Genomic DNA, 18102 nt, shown 5'->3' on the forward strand with positions numbered 1-18102 from the left:
TCAATTCCACCTGCACCAACCCATAGAGGTGCGGGGGGGGGGCAGAGTTTGACCAGCACACAGAAGCAAAATCATTCACTTCAGTTTATTTGGCTTCAAAGGTAAGCACACGCTACATCATCACAAATCAATGGTGCTCATCTCAGTAAGCATAAAATCACCCAGAGGCCAAAACCCCATTAAGCAGACATGAAACTTCTCCAACAAGACATGAACCCACTCCAATTAAGTAAAATATAGCATCATACAATGTAACTTCCTCAGAAAATATAAATATATTTACCTTGCAGACAAGTGAAGGAATAGCATCTTACTAATTAGTTACTCATTCTATGCAAAATACTCTATTTCTTACCACGCGTTCAATAAAATTGCTAATTTGTCATGAATAGGGATGGCACAGTGGTTAGCGTTGCTGCCTCACAGCACCAGGGACCCGGGTTCGATTCCCGGCTTGGGTCATTATCTGCATGGAGTTAACGTAATCTCTACGTATCTGCATGGGTTTCCTTCGGGCGCTCCGGTTTCCTCCCACAGTCTGAAAGACATGCTGGTTAGGTGCATTGACCCGAACAGGTGTCACAGCTTGGCAACTAGGGAAATTTCACAGTAACTTCATTGAAGTGTTAATGTAAGTCTTACTTGCAACTAATAAATAAACTTTACTTTAAAATTGTGAAAGTCATTATGAGTAATCTATAGAAATGGAGAAAAATAGAGCTGCACCACAGAACAGTGGGGCATGGGATTTATCCGCCTATTGAATTGCCCATTTCACTACCGGGAGCCAAAAATCTAATCATTTTGCAACATATTAAAAAAAGCAACTCCCAAGAGATTTCAAAATAGGCTGCTTTCATTTATCACGAACAGAAACATTACTCAAAGCAAACAAGAACTGGGTTAATATTCCTGGTTATCAAGCATTGAGAAATGATAAAAGACAGTGAAAGAGTGCAGTAGCATTCAGGATGCTGTTACAGTTCAAAATAGAAAGGATACGCTCATTCTCCCAGAACAGTTTCCAATTGCCATGAGGTGGAGATGCTGGCGTTGGACTGGGATGGGCAGAGTAACAAGGCTCCCAACACAAGGTTAAAGTCAAACAGGGTTTATTTGGAATCACGAGCTTTTGGAGTGCTGCTCCTTCATTGGGTGAGTGACGTGATGAAGGAGCAGCACTCACCATGCGATTATTTGGAATCACAAAGCTTGTGATTCCAAATAAACCTGTTGAAATTTAATATGGTATTGTGAGACTTCTTACTGTTTCCAATTGATTTGAGTTTGGGAACAGGGTCGGATCAGTGATAGCACTGAGTCTTTCATTCTGGAGCTCGAAAGAATTAGAAGGAGATAGATCAGCAAATCGTTTAGAAAATTTCCAAGCACGTAACAAAAATCTATTGGTGATGAAACATTAATTATCAAATGGGAAAAACATAGTGCAGAGGATAGGGAAGGAGATGTGCACTGGATAACTTACTCTAAAAATGCACCTCCAGCACAAGTGTTGGAATAAAACAGAAAACGTTGGAAATACTCGCAGGTCAGGTAGCATCTGTGCAGCAAGGAATAGAGTTAATGTTTCAGGTCGGTGACTCTCTGTCTGAATTCAAGAACTTGGCTCTGATGACAGGTAATTAACCCGAAACTTTAAATCTGTTTCACTCTCCACAAATGCTCCCTGACTTGCTATGGATAACCAGCAATTTCTGCTTTTAGTTCACACCTCCAGCATCTGCAGGGTTTTGCTTTCGTATTAACCAAGAACATGTTGAACTGGTTTTGAGAAATGAAGCAAGGTAAATGCAGTATGTTACAGTGTGCCATTTTGTTTTAGTCATTTATTGAATGTTAGGAAGGCAAATGGCATGTTGGCCTTCATTGCAATGTGAAGTATAAGGATAAAGAATTCTTCCCCAATTGTACAGGGGTTTGATGGAACACATCTAGAATACTGCGTACAGTTTTGGATTCCACATTTAAGGATGGATATGTTTGCATTGGAGATAATAGAGTTTAGGCTCGCTAAACTAATCCCTGGGATGCAAGGGTTGTCCGATGATGAGGCCAAACAAATAAGGCTTAAATTCTCAAGTTTAAAAGTCTGACATTGAAGTTGCCCAATCACCCACATTAGATTGAGTGGGCGGTACAGTAGCACTGCTGCTTCACAGCTCCAGGGACTCAAGTTTGATTCCCTGCTTGGGTCACTGTCTGTGTGGAGTTTGCACATTCTCTTCCTGTCTGCGTGGATTTCCACCAGGTGCTCCGCTTTCCTCCCACAGTCCAAAGACGTGCGGGTTAGGTTGATTGGCTATGCTAAAATTGCTCCTTAGTATCCTGAGATGCATTGGTCAGAGGGATTAGCGGATAAAATATGTAGGGATATGAGGGGTAGGGCCTGGCTGGGATTGTGGTCGGTGCAGACTCGATGGGCCAGATGGCCTCTTTCTGCACAATAGGGTTTCTTTGATTTCTATGACATGTACTCTTGATGAAACATGCAAAATTCTGAAAAGGTTTGAGAGCTTGTTTCCATCAGGAGGCAAGAGGGTGTGGGTGGGGGTGCGTGGAATCTAAAACACAAGTGCAATGTCTGAGGGTAAGGGGCTGATCATTTAGGACTGAGATGAAGGGAAAATACTCTGCTCAAAAGGTCACAAATCTTAAGAATTCTCTGCCCGGGGGGTTGTGGATGTTCCATTGTTGAATACATTTAAGCTGGGATAGACAAATTTTTGTTCTTTCAGAATTTAACAGGTATGGAGAGTGGGCAGAAAAGTGGTGTAGAAACTCGACATCAACCACGAACATATTGAATGGCACAGGAGCCTTGATTCACCATGTGATTTATTCTAGTTATATAACAAATATTCTTGTCTTGCCCATCCCAAATCTTATTGGATGGCAGAGAAAGCTCGAGGGGCCAAATGGCCTACTTCAGTTCCGAGTTCTTATGTTCTAAATTGCTCTCGAGAAGGTTGTGGAGATTAGAGTCATAAAGGTTTACAACATGGAAACAGCCCTTCAGTCCAACTTGTCCATGCGACCCTTTTTTTTAAAATCCCTAAGCTAATTCCAATTGCCCGCATTTGGCCCATATCCCTCCACACCCATCTCATCCATGTAACTATCTAAATGCTTTTTAAAAGACAAAGTTGTACCTGCCTCTACTACTACCTCTGGCAGCTTGTTCCAGACACTCACCACCTTCTGAAAAAATTGCCCCTCTGGATACTTTTGTATCTCTCTCCTCTCACCTTAAACCTATGCCCTCTAGTTTTAGATTCCCCTACTTTTGGGAAAAGATATTGACTATCTAGCTGATCTGCACCCCTCATTATTTTACAGGCCTCTATAAAATCGCCCCTCAGCCTCCTACTCTCCAGAGAAAAATGTCTCAGTCTACCCTACCTGTCCTTATAATTCAAACCCTCAAGTCCCGTTAGCATCCTAGTAAATCTTCTCTGCACTCTTTCTAGTTTAATATCCTTTCTATAATAGCGTGACCAAAACTGCACGCAGTATTCCAAGTGTGGCCTTACCATTGTCTTGTACAACTTCAACAAGATGCCTCAACTCCTGTATTCAATGTTCTGATCGATGAAACCAAACATGCTGAATGCCTTCTTTACCACTCTGTCCACCTGTGACTCCACTTTCAAGAAGCTATGAACATGTATCCCTAGATCTCTTTGTTCTGAAACTCTCCCCAATGCCCCATTAACTCAGTAAGAAGTCCTGCCCTGGTTCAATCTACCAAAATGCATCGTCTTGCATTTGTCTAAATTAAACTCCATCTGCCATTCATCAGCCCACTGGCCCAATTGATCAAGATCCCGTTGCAATCAGAGATAACCTTGTTCACTATCCACTAGGCTAATTAAGCAGATGAAAGCCCATGGAATGAAGAAGAAAGCAGCTCAGTCGCAGGAAGCAAAAGGTAGTGCTGCACAGAAGTTTTTCAGGGTAGAAGATGATTTGCAGTGAGGGTTCCCCAAAAGCCAGATTTAAACAAATGATAAAGTTTACAGATGATACAAAACTTGGCAAAGTAGTTTGCAGTGAGGAGGATAATTACAATCTTCAGGAAGGCGACAGGCAGAATGGCAAGTATGTCAGGTAAGGTTAAATGCAGGAAAGAGGGGTATATGACTTGGAGGGAATATTATAAACAGCACAATTATTAAAAAGTAAACGAGCAGATAGACTTGGTATTCATACATGCAAATCCTTAAAAGTCCTGGGAAGCTGATCAGGTGGTGGGCAACTTGGGTTTACAAATGGAGGAACAGGACACAAAAGCAGAGATCATGCTGGAATTGTATATATGGTTGACTAGACTTGAACTGGAATATTATGGACAACTCTGTACATCGGAACTTTAGTTAAGATATAAAGGTAATGGATTTGGTAAAGGGGATTTATCAAATGTTACCAGGGATGTGGACCTGACTTATGTGGCGAATTTTGGAAACGTTAAGACTGTTCTCCTTAGAAAAGAGAACATTACGATATGACCAAATTGGGGTTTTCAAGATGATGAGAGGTTTTGATAAGAGTAGTCAGAGAAAAATTGTTCCTTCTGGCAAGTGGGTCAATAAGCAGAGTTCCTAGATTTAAAACAATTGGCAAAAGATCTAGGAGGAGATCAAAATTATTTTAACTCAGAATGATTGGAATCTGTAACCCTATACCTAAAAGGATGGTGGAAGCTGACTCAATCAATCATTTTAAGAGGAGAATTCGGCAGAGACTTGAGGATAAGGAAATTAAGAGGGCCACAGACAAAAAGCAGGGATGTGGGACAAAGCGCAACAGTTCTTTCAAAGAACAGGCCGCATAGTGACACAGTGATTAGCTCTGCTGCCTCTCAGTGCCAGGGGTCCAGATTCAATTCCTGGCTGGAGTCGCTGTCTGTGTGGAGTTTGCACATTCTCCCCTTGTCTGCACAGGTTTCCTCCAGGTGTTCCGATTTCCTCCCACAGTCCAAAGATGTGCAGGTTAAGTGGACTGGCCATCCTAAATTGACCCTTTGTGTCAAGGGGATCTAGGGTAAATTCATGGGGTTACGGGGATAGGGCCTGGGTGGGATTGTAGTCAGTGCAGACTCGATGGGCCAAATGGCTTCCTTCTGCACTGTAGGATTCTATGATTCTATGAACAAGCACCAGCAAAATTAGCTGAATGGCCTGTTGATGCGCGATAAGGTTCTATTCACGTATTCCCATAAGATCCCAATACCTGCATCACATCTTCAGATATTTTTCTTGCTAATAAACAAGTTCTGCCCCATTAGACACAGGCCCTAGTCTTAGATACATCCATGCTGTTCCTTTGTGAACCTCCTGACAGTACGGACCTCCAAAAGTTGTCTGGCCCAGTCATCAAATGTGTGACTGACCATGTGTGCACACAGGCCCACACCGATGCAAGTGAATTTGCACATGCCCACAGGGTGAACACATTCACAAACCTAGTCAGTTTGCGATGGTTGAGCGTCTTCTGTAAAATTCACTGAAAACCCACCTGAGTTTTTCTTTAATCTTTAAAATTAATACATTAACAATTACCTCATCCAAAATATTCTCTACAATACCCTGGAGAATCCAAAAGGCAAATGATAATGGAACGGAGTCCATTATAAAACATCCAGTTCTACAAAAGGTACAAGAGGTGTTAACCTGTACACTTCTTTCTGTAATCAAAGCTTTCATCAAACTATTTGAATGATAAATAAGAAGCTGCTGATTTGTAAATCATGTCACAGAAAAAGTTTGCTCACCCATTTCATAACATTTGGTACATATGGGTCTTGAGTACAAAAATGCTAATAACGCCCACAAGTCAGTATTAGTAATGTTAATAATATTATACATTGTCAATGGCAGTTCTTCATACATACAAGCAAAAAGCTCAGATTAAAACAACATACATTAACTGTTACAACAAGATATGCTTGCTCCTGTAATAAGGTTTTTCTTTACCTGGTCAAGGGATTGCCACTAAAATCTGCTACTTGTAATGATTTGCAAAATGAGATACTTTCTGGAATTTCCATAATGTCTGCAATAAAAAAAAAATTAAATTAGTCAGATACTTGGTAATAATATTGTGTGTGATTGTTGTCCTTGCAAACAAATGGTCAAAAAATCTTTTATATCACCATTGCAAAGTGCACCAAAACAGCATTTGTCTAATATTGTACAGTATACAAGTTGGGTCATAATACACATCCTATACAGATCTTCCATACTAAACACGTGGTATAACGCTGCCACACTCGTGTGTGTGAAGTTTGATGATACAGAACACAGTATAATGCTGCCAAACTTAGGCTTGTGAAGCTCAAGGACAGGAGCATGACAAACTGGAGCTTGTGTCACATGTATGTTTACATTAACACTGCAATGAAATTATTGTGAAAATCCCCTAGCTGCCACAATCCGGCACCTGTTCAGGTACACTGAGGGAGAATTTAGCATGGCCAATGCACCTAACCAACTCATCTTTTGGACTGTGGGAGGAATTCGGGAGCACCCGGAGGAAACGCATCCTGTCACAGGAAGAATGTGCAGACCCCACACAGACAGTGACCCAAGCAGAATGGCAGATCTGGTGCTCCTCTCCTTTGAGATGAGAAGCTTAAGAAGAGATTTCATTGAGTTGTTCAAAATTACCAGAGGTCTGAACAGAGAATGAAGAGCAACCGTTCCCATTGGCATAAGAGTCAGGATCCAGAGCACACAGATTTAATATGACTGGCAAAAGAACCAGAGGTAACACGAGGAAACGATGTGGCTAGAAAATGCTGGGAATGCACTGCCTGAGAGCATGGAGGAGACAGATTCAATTATGGCTTACAAAGAAGAACGGATAATTATCCAAAGAGAACATAATTGCATTGCAGAGCTATGTGGAAAAGACAAGGGAGTGGGATCAGCTGGGTTGCTCTCGCAGGTAGCTGGCATAAACCCAATGGGCCAAACAGCCTCCTCCTGTGCTGTCCCCATTCATTCATGACTCAGTAAAAGAAAGCTGCAATCGGTGAGACCCCATTGGGCTAATTACTAAGCAAACAGCCATGACAGTAAATATATAACTCAATGTGAATACTGAACATAGAACATAGAACATAGAACATTACAGCGCAGAACAGGCCCTTCGGCCCACGATGTTGCGCCGACCAGTTACAAAAACAATGACCCACTAGCCTATACCAATCCCTTTTCGTCCATAAACCTATCCAGAGATCTCTTAAACGCCCCCAAACTAGACGCATCTACAACTGCAGCAGGCAGGGCATTCCAATCCCTCACCACCCGCTGGGTAAAGAACCTACCCCTGACATCCGTCCTGTAGCTACCCCCCCTTAATTTAAAGTCATGCCCCCTCGTGCTAGCTTTCTCCATCCGAGGAAAAAGGCTATCACTATCCACCCTATCTAAACCCCTAATCATCTTATATGTTTCAATAAGATCCCCTCTTAGCCGCCTTCTTCCCAACGAAAACAACCCTAGATCCCTCAGTCTCTCCTCATAGGACCTCCCCACCATACCAGGCAACATCCTAGTAAACCTCCTCTGCACCCTCTCCAACGCCTCCACATCCTTCTTGTAATGCGGGGACCAGAACTGCACACAGTACTCCAAGTGCGGCCGCACTAGAGTAGTGTACAGTTGCAACATTACACTGCGACTCCTAAATTCAATCCCCCTACCAATAAACGCCAAGACACCGTACGCCTTCTTGACAACCTTATCTACTTGATTCCCAACTTTCAGGGATCTATGTACACACACACCTAGATCCCTCTGTTCATCCACACTATTCAAAGTCCTCCCGTTAGCCCTATACTCGACACATCTGTTGCTCCTACCAAAGTGAATTACCTCACACTTCTCCGCATTAAATTCCATCCGCCACCTCTCGGCCCAGCTCTGCAACCTATCTAAGTCTCCCTGCAGACTATGACACCCTTCCTCACAATCTACCACACCTCCAACTTTGGTGTCATCAGCAAATTTACTAATCCACCCAACTATACCCTCATCCAGATCATTAATAAAAATTACAAACAACAGTGGCCCCAAAACAGATCCCTGAGGCACACCACTCGTAACTGCACTCCATGATGAATATTTACCATCCACCACCACCCTCTGTCTCCTATCTGATAGCCAATTCCTGATCCAACTTCCTAGATTACCCACAATCCCATACATCTGCATTTTCTGCAGAAGCCTACCATGGTGAACCTTATCGAACGCCTTACTAAAATCCATGTATACCACGTCAACTGCCTTACCCCCATCCACCTCTTTGGTCACCTTCTCAAAAAACTCAATAAGGTTAGTAAGGCACGACCTACCTGCTACAAAACCATGCTGACTATTTCTAATCAATTCATTACACTCCAAATAACTATAAATCCTATCCCTAATAATTTTTTCTAAAACCTTGCCCACAACAGAAGTAAGAGTATGAAGTGAGTATGAAAAAGAAAATAGACTGAAGAAAGTGAAAAGATGGGTAAAGTGGAGCTGCATCAATGAAAAATGATAAGTTACTAATTGACAGTATAGCACAAAAGATATACGTTTATTCCAATTCAAATTACAGACAACAGATTATCCATGAGGCTTTTGAATCTTCAGGTGGTGCAGTGGGTAGCATCCCTGCCTCAGCCAAAAGCTCCAGGCTCAAGTCCCACTCCAGGCCAAGGTCAGTCATTTGATTAAGTATGGCATCAAGGAACCCTAACAAACCTGGAATCAATGGGAATCAGGGAGAAATCCTCCACTGGTTGGAGTCATACTTGGCACAAAGGAAGATGGTTGTGGTGGTTGGAGGTCAATCACCTCAGTCTCAGGACATCACTGCAGGAGTTCCTCAGGGTAGTGTCCTAGACCCAACCATCTTCACCCACTTCATCAATGATCTTCCCTCCATCATAAGGCTAACGTAAGGTTCACTGATGTTAGCACAAATATTCAGTATCATTCACAACTCCTCAGATAATAAACAGTCCATATCCAAATGCAGCAAGACCTGGACAATATCCAGGTTTGATCTAACAAGTGGCAAGTAAAATTCGCTCCACACAAATGTCAGGTAATGACCATCTCCAACAAGGGAGGATCTAAAAGAGGATTACCATTGACCAGAAACTAATCTGGACAAGCCACATGAACACTGTGGTTACCAGTGCAGGTTAAAAGATGGGAATCCGACAGTGAGGAACTCACCTCCTCAATTCCCAAAGCCTGTCCACCATCTACAAGGCAGAAGTCAGGAGTTGATGGAATATTCTCCACTCTGCCTGACAAGTGCAGCTCCAACAATGCTCAAGAAGCTTGACACCATCCAGGACAAAGCAGCCTGCTTGATTGGCACCTTATCCACAATCATTCACTATCTCCACCACTGCCGCAGTGGCAGCCATGTATACCATCTACAAAGATGCACTGCAGGAACTCACCAAGGTTCCTTAGATAGCATCTTCCAAACCCACAACCACTACCATCTAGAAGGTCAAAAGCAGCAGATACCTGGGAACACCACCACCTGGAAATTCACCTCCAAGTCACTCCCCATGCTGACTGGAAATACATCTTCATTCCTTCACTGTCGCTGGGTCAAAATTCTGGAATTCTCTCTTTAATGGCATTGTAGATGGACCTCCACCTCAGGGACTGCAACAGTTGAAGAAGGCAGCTCACTACCAACTTCTCAAGGGCAACTAGTGTTGGACAATAAGTGCTGGTCTCATCAGCAAAACAAAGAACAAAGAACAGCTCAGCACAGGAAACAGGGCCTTCGGCCCTACAAGCCCACACCGCCCACTTTATGTGTGCGTGCCTTATTCAAGTCTTTCGTCGATCGTCAACGTTCTTGTCCACCTCTAGTGGACTCCACAACAAAAGGGTGCCAATTTAGGGAATTACATGTGCACCAGATTAAGGGAGATCCGATTCAGGAACAAGCAATGCCCAAATGTCGGAAATGAAATTTTTTAAAAGTTGTGTTCATGACATGACCAGACAGATTGATTATCAATTTACAAATCCTGCCAGTGACGTGCAGTAAGAGGAGGACAGATTCTTGGTCTGGCATGTGATATAATGCAATTGGCACCTCTTCACTACAATCCATAGTGCATGTTGCCACAACAACCTGGACTCCCTGGGGGCCAGTTAGCTTGGTTGGCTGGGCAGCATGTTTGAATCAGATTCATGCCAACAGCATGGGCCATGCTCCTCTTCCCTGTTGTGGCGGATTTGGGACCTGCCTCCATGTGCTAGCCATGGTGGAGGGCATGGCCCTGACTTCCAGCACTTAAAATGAGGCCCTTCAACCCGGAGCACGTTTTTGCTGGTTCTCGCTAGATTCATTCCACATAGCCTGACAAATTCAGCTTTACATCCAATTCCCTTTTGAAACTTTTAGTTAACCCTGTTTCCATCACACTTCAAATCAATTCTTATCCCCCTTGGCTTTTTATCTTCAACTTGTGCCCTTGAGTCAACAACTCTCCTGCCTATGGAAACCTCTTCTTTACTCTGTCAAATCCTTCATCATTTTAAACATCTTTATTAAAACTCACCTTAACTTTTTGTACTCAAAACACACCCAGCTTCACTGATCTCTCCACAAAATCAAAGTTCTAATCGCTAGTTCTCTTTCACCAGAAACTAAACTATTACTTTAGCTTCAAAGGTTATCCAAGGCTCACTTAATTCTACTTGGTAGGAATATCTGACTGAAGAACATAGGTGATTCATAACTTATATAACCCAACCCTAATTTCAGTAAATCTTGCATTCATATCAGATGCAGCTTACTGCCTACACACAATGTTAACTCAAATAAATTTGAAATAATCTGAATATTTGATAGCTTCCTTTTTCTTCCCTTTTCCTCCAAAAGAAACAAGAAATTAATTATAAGCAAATCTGCGATTACGCAGCCCAGGTTGGCTATGAGTGAGAACCATTGAGCCAATTTATTTATTTACTAACAGGGCTCTGCACAAGTTGTTCAATGCCATTTACTGGAAGATTAGCATTCAAAATGGAACATCTGCAATAATAATTTGATAGCAATCTACTGATACAAGTACAGTACGCCAATCTAGGATTGCTGTACATCAAATTCAGCTGATGCACAGCAGAAGGGAACAAACAACATTGTAACTCAGTTAAAATATTATAATCATAACCATGAGAGATGGGGAAGGGGTGGCACAGTGTACAATGAGCCATTTCAACTGTTCACATGAAAAATAAACACAGAGAAAGATGCAGAGAGAGAAGCTAATTCAGCCGAGATCTGAGGTTGTTTCACTCTAGCTCTTTGCATAAACCAGACAGGTCACCCGGCATCGACATGGGCATTGGAAATAATCATGCCAACCTCAGCCGTGTCAACCTGGCAAAATCCTCCTTACTAACATCTGGATTGTGCCAAAATTCAGAAAGATGTCTTCAGATGAGTCACACAACAGCCTGACAGTCACTCCCAAGGAATCATACCTTACAGATAATGCCCCAGGCACCACCTTGGGTATGTCCTGAAACATCGTCAAGGCAGAGCAACAATCTGAAGTGGTGGCACAGTGGGATACAGTAAGGAGCAAGTGGTCCTGGGAATTCTCAACTTCAATTCTTGACCCCATGAGGTCTCAAGGCATCAGGTCAAACATGGTTAAGTAAACCATCTGCTGGTTACCACTTAGCATGCTCCCTCAGCTGATCAGTACACCTCCATGTTGAATATCAACTGGGAAGAGCACCAAGGGTGGCAAATGTATTCTGGGTGGAGCGAATTTAATGTTTATCACCAAGACTGCCTGGTTAGCAATACTGATCGAGCTAGTTAAGTCCAAAGGTCATAGCTTCTAGATTGTGTCTGCAGCGGGTGGTAAGAGAACAAACAAAAGCAAAAAACCTGCTTAACCTGATCCTCACAAACCTGCCTACCACAGTTGTGTCTGTTCCTGACAGTGTTGGTAGAAGTTGGCCACCACACAGTCCTTGTGCAAACGAAGTCCAGTCTTCAAAGTCCAGACAATACCCTCCAATGTGCACTATCACCATGCTAAATGGAATAGACTTCAAACAGATCTAGCAACTCAAGATTCAGCATCCATGTGATGCTGTAGACTATTAGCAGCAGCAGAATTGTACAATCTATAGCCTCATGGCCCAGCATACCCCCTACTGTACCGTTACATGAATATAGCTGAGGAGGACATTGGGTTGCAGGGGTGTAAAATAGACAGTATTACGGTTGATAAAGAGGATGTGCTGGAAATTCTTGAGGGGCTGAAAATAGATAAGTCCCCTGGTCCGGATGGGATCTACCCTAGGATTCTCTGGGAGGCTAGAGAGGTGATTGCAGAGCCTCTGGCTCAGATCTTCAGGTCGTCATTGGTCTCTGGTGTAGTCCCGGAGGATTGGAGGATAGCGAATGTTGTCCCATTGTTTAAGAAGGGGAACAGAGACTTTGCCGGGAATTATAGACCGGTGAGTCTTACTTCTGTTGTGGGCAAGGTCTTAGAAAAAATTATTAGGGATAGGATTTATAGTTATTTGGAGTGTAATGAATTGATTAGAAATAGTCAGCATGGTTTTGTAGCAGGTAGGTCGTGCCTTACTAACCTTATTGAGTTTTTTGAGAAGGTGACCAAAGAGGTGGATGGGGGTAAGGCAGTTGACGTGGTATACATGGATTTTAGTAAGGCGTTCGATAAGGTTCACCATGGTAGGCTTCTGCAGAAAATGCAGATGTATGGGATTGTGGGTAATCTAGGAAGTTGGATCAGGAATTGGCTATCAGATAGGAGACAGAGGGTGGTGGTGGATGGTAAATATTCATCATGGAGTGCAGTTACGAGTGGTGTGCCTCAGGGATCTGTTTTGGGGCCACTGTTGTTTGTAATTTTTATTAATGATCTGGATGAGGGTATAGTTGGGTGGATTAGTAAATTTGCTGATGACACCAAAGTTGGAGGTGTGGTAGATTGTGAGGAAGGGTGTCATAGTCTGCAGGGAGACTTAGATAGGTTGCAGAGCTGGGCCGAGAGGTGGCGGATGGAATTTAATGCGGAGAAGTGTGAGGTAATTCACTTTGGTAGGAGCAACAGATGTGTCGAGTATAGGGCTAACGGGAGGACTTTGAATAGTGTGGATGAACAGAGGGATCTAGGTGTGTGTGTACATAGATCCCTGAAAGTTGGGAATCAAGTAGATAAGGTTGTCAAGAAGGCGTACGGTGTCTTGGCGTTTATTGGTAGGGGGATTGAATTTAGGAGTCGCAGTGTAATGTTGCAACTGTACACTACTCTAGTGCGGCCGCACTTGGAGTACTGTGTGCAGTTCTGGTCCCCGCATTACAAGAAGGATGTGGAGGCGTTGGAGAGGGTGCAGAGGAGGTTTACTAGGATGTTGCCTGGTATGGTGGGGAGGTCCTATGAGGAGAGACTGAGGGATCTAGGGTTGTTTTCGTTGGGAAGAAGGCGGCTAAGAGGGGATCTTATTGAAACATATAAGATGATTAGAGGTTTAGATAGGGTGGATAGTGATAGCCTTTTTCCTCGGATGGAGAAAGCTAGCACGAGGGGGCATGACTTTAAATTAAGGGGGGGTAGCTACAGGACGGATGTCAGGGGTAGGTTCTTTACCCAGCGGGTGGTGAGGGATTGGAATGCCCTGCCTGCTGCAGTTGTAGATGCGTCTAGTTTGGGGGCGTTTAAGAGATCTCTGGATAGGTTTATGGACGAAAAGGGATTGGTATAGGCTAGTGGGTCATTGTTTTTGTAACTGGTCGGCGCAACATCGTGGGCCGAAGGGCCTGTTCTGCGCTGTAATGTTCTATGTTCTATGTTACTGCCAAGCCAGGGGATTAACCCTGGTTCAAAAGGCAAGTGCAAAAGGGCATACCAAGGGCCACACTGAGCATACCTAAAAATGTGGGGTCAGCCTGGTGAAATTACAATACTGGAGCACTTGCAAAGGCAACAAGGAATAAACAAGCCATATCCAGTCATGAATGGTGGTGGACAACTAAACAACTATCAGGAATTGACTCCGTAAATATCCTCATCCATAATCTTGGAGAGCCCAGCAGTTCAGTGCAAAAAACAAGGCTGAAGCATTTGCAGCTATCTTCAGCCAGAAGTGCCAGTGGATGATGCATTTCAATCTCCTCCAGAGGTCCTTGGCATCATAGATGTCAGTCTTCAGCCAATTCGGTTCACTCCACATGATGTCAACAAACAGTTGAGGGTTCTGGATACTGCAAAGGCAATAGGTCCTGACAATATTCTCACAATAGGACAATAGAACATGCTGCATCCCTAGACAAGCTGGTCGAGTACAGCTACACTGGCATCTACCTAGCAACGTGAATAATTGCCCAAGTATGTCCCGTCCACAAAAAGCAGGACAAATCCAACAGCTATTGCTGCATGATCAGTCTACTCTTGATCATCAGTAAAATAACGGAAGGGGTCATCACAGCATTTTCATGCAACATTTATCCCGTAATAACCTGCTCACTGACACAAGTTCTACTAAGAACTTGCTAAACTCATGACAGCCTTGTTTCAAACATGGATAAAAAAGCTGAAATGCCAGTGGTAAGATGAGAGTAACAGCCCTCGACATCAAGGCAACATTTGACCGAGTGTGGCATAAAGGAGCCCTGGCAAAAACCAGAGTCAATGGGCAAACTATCCACTTGCTGGAGTCATGCTTAGGACAAAAAGGTGGAGAGCTATATTTGTTGGAGTTCATTCATCTCAGTCCCAGACAGCACAACAGGAGTTCCTCAGGATTGTGTCCACAGCCAAGCTATCCTCAGCTGCTTCCCTCCATTATAAGGTCAGAAGTGGGGACGTTCGTTGATGATTGCAGAATTTTCAGCACCATTCGCATCTCCTCAGTTACTGAAGCAGTCCATGCCCAAATGTAGCAAGACCTGGACAACATCCAAGCTTGGGTGATAAGTGGCAAACAAGATTTCATAAAATTCCTATAACGCAGAAGGAGTCTATTAAACCTGCATTGACAACAATCCTACCCAGACTCTATCCCCACAACCCCTCGTTCTTACTACTAGTCCCCTAACACCAAGGGGCAATTGGCAATTTTGCATGACCATCAACCTAACACACACATCTTTAGAGATGTTGTGCCACTCTAGCACCAGGCAATGACCATTTCCAACACGGCAGAATCTAACCATTTTCCTTTCACATTCAATGGCATTACCATCACTGAATCCCTACTATCCAACATCCTGAGGGCTATCATTGACCAGAAATTGAACTGAACAGCCATATAAATGCTGCAGTCATAACAGTAGGTCAGAGGCTGGGAATTCTGTGATGAATAACTTATCTCCTTATTCTCCAAAGGATATCCAGCATCTAAAAGTCAGGAGTGTGATGGAATACCCTCTACTTGACCAGATAAGTGCAGCTCCAATGACACTCAATAGGTTGAACACCGCTCCAAACAAAGCAGCCCTGGAACACCTAGATAACAAAAACACCTACGTCAGACTCCTATTTATTGACTACAGCTCAGCCTTCAACACCATTATTCCTACAAAACTCATCTCCAAATTCCGTAGCCTGGACCTCGGCTCCTCCCTCTGCAACTGGATCCTGAATTTCCCAACTCAGACCACAATTAGTAAGGATAGGCATCAATACCTGCTCCATGATCATCCTCAACACTGGTGCCCCACAAGGTTGGGTTCTCAGCCATCTACTACACTCCTTATACACCTATGACGATCTGGCCAAATTCTCCTTCAACTGGATTTTCAAGTATGTTGATGGCACCACTATAGTGGGTGGGATCTCAAAACAACGACGAGACAGAGTACAGGAATCAGATAGGGAAGCTGGTGAACTGGTGCAGGGACAATAATTTCCCTCAATGTCAACAAAACGAGGATGTGTAGGGGAGAACATGTCTACGTCAACAGGGATGAAGTGGAAAGGGTCGAGAGCTTCAAGTTTTTAGGCGTCCAGATCACTAACAACCTATCCTGGTCCTCCCGTGCTGACACTATAGTTAAGAAAGCCCAACAAGGCCTCTACTTTCTTAGAAGACTAAGGAAATTTGGCATGTCAGCTACAACTCTCACCAACTTTTACAGATGCACCACAGCAAGCATTCTTTCTGGTTGTATCACAGCTTGATATGGCTCCTGCTCTGCCCAAGACCACAAGAAACTACGAAAGGTCATGAATGTAGCCTAATCCATTGTGCAAACTAGCCTCCCATCCATTGACTGTCTACACTTCCCACTGCCTCCGCAAAGCAGCCAGCATAATTAGGACCCCATGCAACCTAGACATTCTCTCTTCCACTTTCATTTGTTGGGAAAAAGATACAACTTTGGGGTCATGTACCAACTGGCACCAGAACAGCTTCTTCCCTGCTGCCATCAGACTTTTGAATGGACCTACCTTGCATCAAGTTGGTCTTTCTCTACACCCTAGCTATCACTGCAACACTACATTTTGCACACTTTCGTTTCCTTTGCTATGTTCTGTCTGTATAGCACACAAGAAACAATTGTATGGGACTTTTCACGTGACAATAATAAATCGAATCAAAATCAAATTCAACATTCATTCCTCGACCACTGACACACTAGCAGCATCCGTTTATAAGGATATACTGCAGAAACTCACCGAGGCTCCTTTGACACCACCTTCCAAACTCTCTACCTCTGCAACCTTTAAGGACAAGGGCACAAGATGCACCGGAACACCACCACTTGCAGGTTCCCCTGCAAATCACCCTCCATCCTGACTTAGAACTATAAACTGTTCGTTCACTGTTGCTGGGTCAAAATCCTAACAGCATTGTCAGAGCCCCTACTATGCATGGATGCAATGGTTTAAAAAGAAAGCTCACTGTCACCATCTCAAGGCCAGTTTGGGATAGGGAATAAATGCTGGCTTAGCCAATGACACCTACATCCGGTGAGAAAATAAAAACTAAAGTTTTAATTCCACTTAACCACGACATTTTCAAATCATCTAGTTAAAACAATCCAGCAGCTAATGGAATCCAAAGTGACAATTAATGCTACACTTTGATGAATATGAATTTTCAAATCATTTAACATTTTATTTCAACAAATTTCCTTTTGGAATACTTATCTTGAAATCAGTGACAAGAGTTATAAAAAAATGAAGTCATACCTTCACACTCTTTCAGTTAAGGGATTTATTAACACAGGTACAGATCACTCTTAGCATGACACAACCTTGAACTATAAGTACAGTGGAACACTGACTTTCTGCTGGATGTGACTGAGTTGACATCATATCTAACAATCATAACCTTTCATCAGAGTGATAAAGCTGCAGGGCATATATCTTTTTACAATAAAGGGAAACCACTTTTCCCCAACTCCAATTTAGAGACATGTGCAAAAGCCTGTTTGCAGCTGTTGTACATCAACAGAATGCTACAGTGCAGAAGAGGCAATGGCCCATCAAGTCTGCACCAAATCATGAATCTAATCTGCACCTAATCCCACTTGCCAGCATTGGTCCATAGACTTGAATGTTAGGCGTGCCAAGTACTCATCCCGGTACTTTTTAAAGGATGTGAGGAATCCAGCTTCCGCCACCCTCCCGGGCAGTACATTCCAGACTACCACCACCCTCCGAGTAAAAATGTTTTTCCTCAAATCCCCCCCCCTAAGCTCCCACCACTCACTTTTAACTTGTGTCCCCTTGTAACTGGCCCTTCAAGTAAGGGGGACAGCTGCTCCTTATCCACTCTGGCCATGCCCCTCATAATCCTGAACATGTCAATCATGGTCACCCCTTCAGACTTTTCTGCTCCAATGAAAGCCTGTCCAACCTCTCTTAATAACTTAAATGTTTCATCCCAAGTAGCATCCTAGTAAATCTGCTGTTCACCCTTCCACTGCATTCACATCCTTCCTATAATGTGGTGACCAGAACTGCACACACTGCTCCAACTGTGGCCTCACCAAAGTTCTATACAACTCCAACATGACCTCTCTGCTTTTGTAATCTATACCCCGATTGATAAA

At 43.3% G+C, this 18102-nt stretch overlaps 1 protein-coding gene across 1 annotated transcript in view; it reads right to left on the reverse strand.

Annotated features, from left to right (window-relative positions):
- The window catches only part of lrrc1 (leucine rich repeat containing 1), a 402129-nt gene that overhangs the window by 316107 nt on the left and 67920 nt on the right, over positions 1-18102 (reverse strand). Inside the window, exon 3 of the mRNA XM_080192020.1 lies at positions 5994-6072. Coding sequence (XP_080048146.1) covers positions 5994-6072 — 79 coding nt within the window. The remainder of the gene's footprint in view (positions 1-5993; positions 6073-18102) is intronic.

Source organism: Carcharhinus amblyrhynchos, chromosome 7, assembly GCF_965287045.1.
Source record: "Carcharhinus amblyrhynchos chromosome 7, sCarAmb.v2.hapA, whole genome shotgun sequence".
In the NCBI taxonomy this organism is placed as follows: Eukaryota; Metazoa; Chordata; class Chondrichthyes; order Carcharhiniformes; family Carcharhinidae; genus Carcharhinus; species Carcharhinus amblyrhynchos.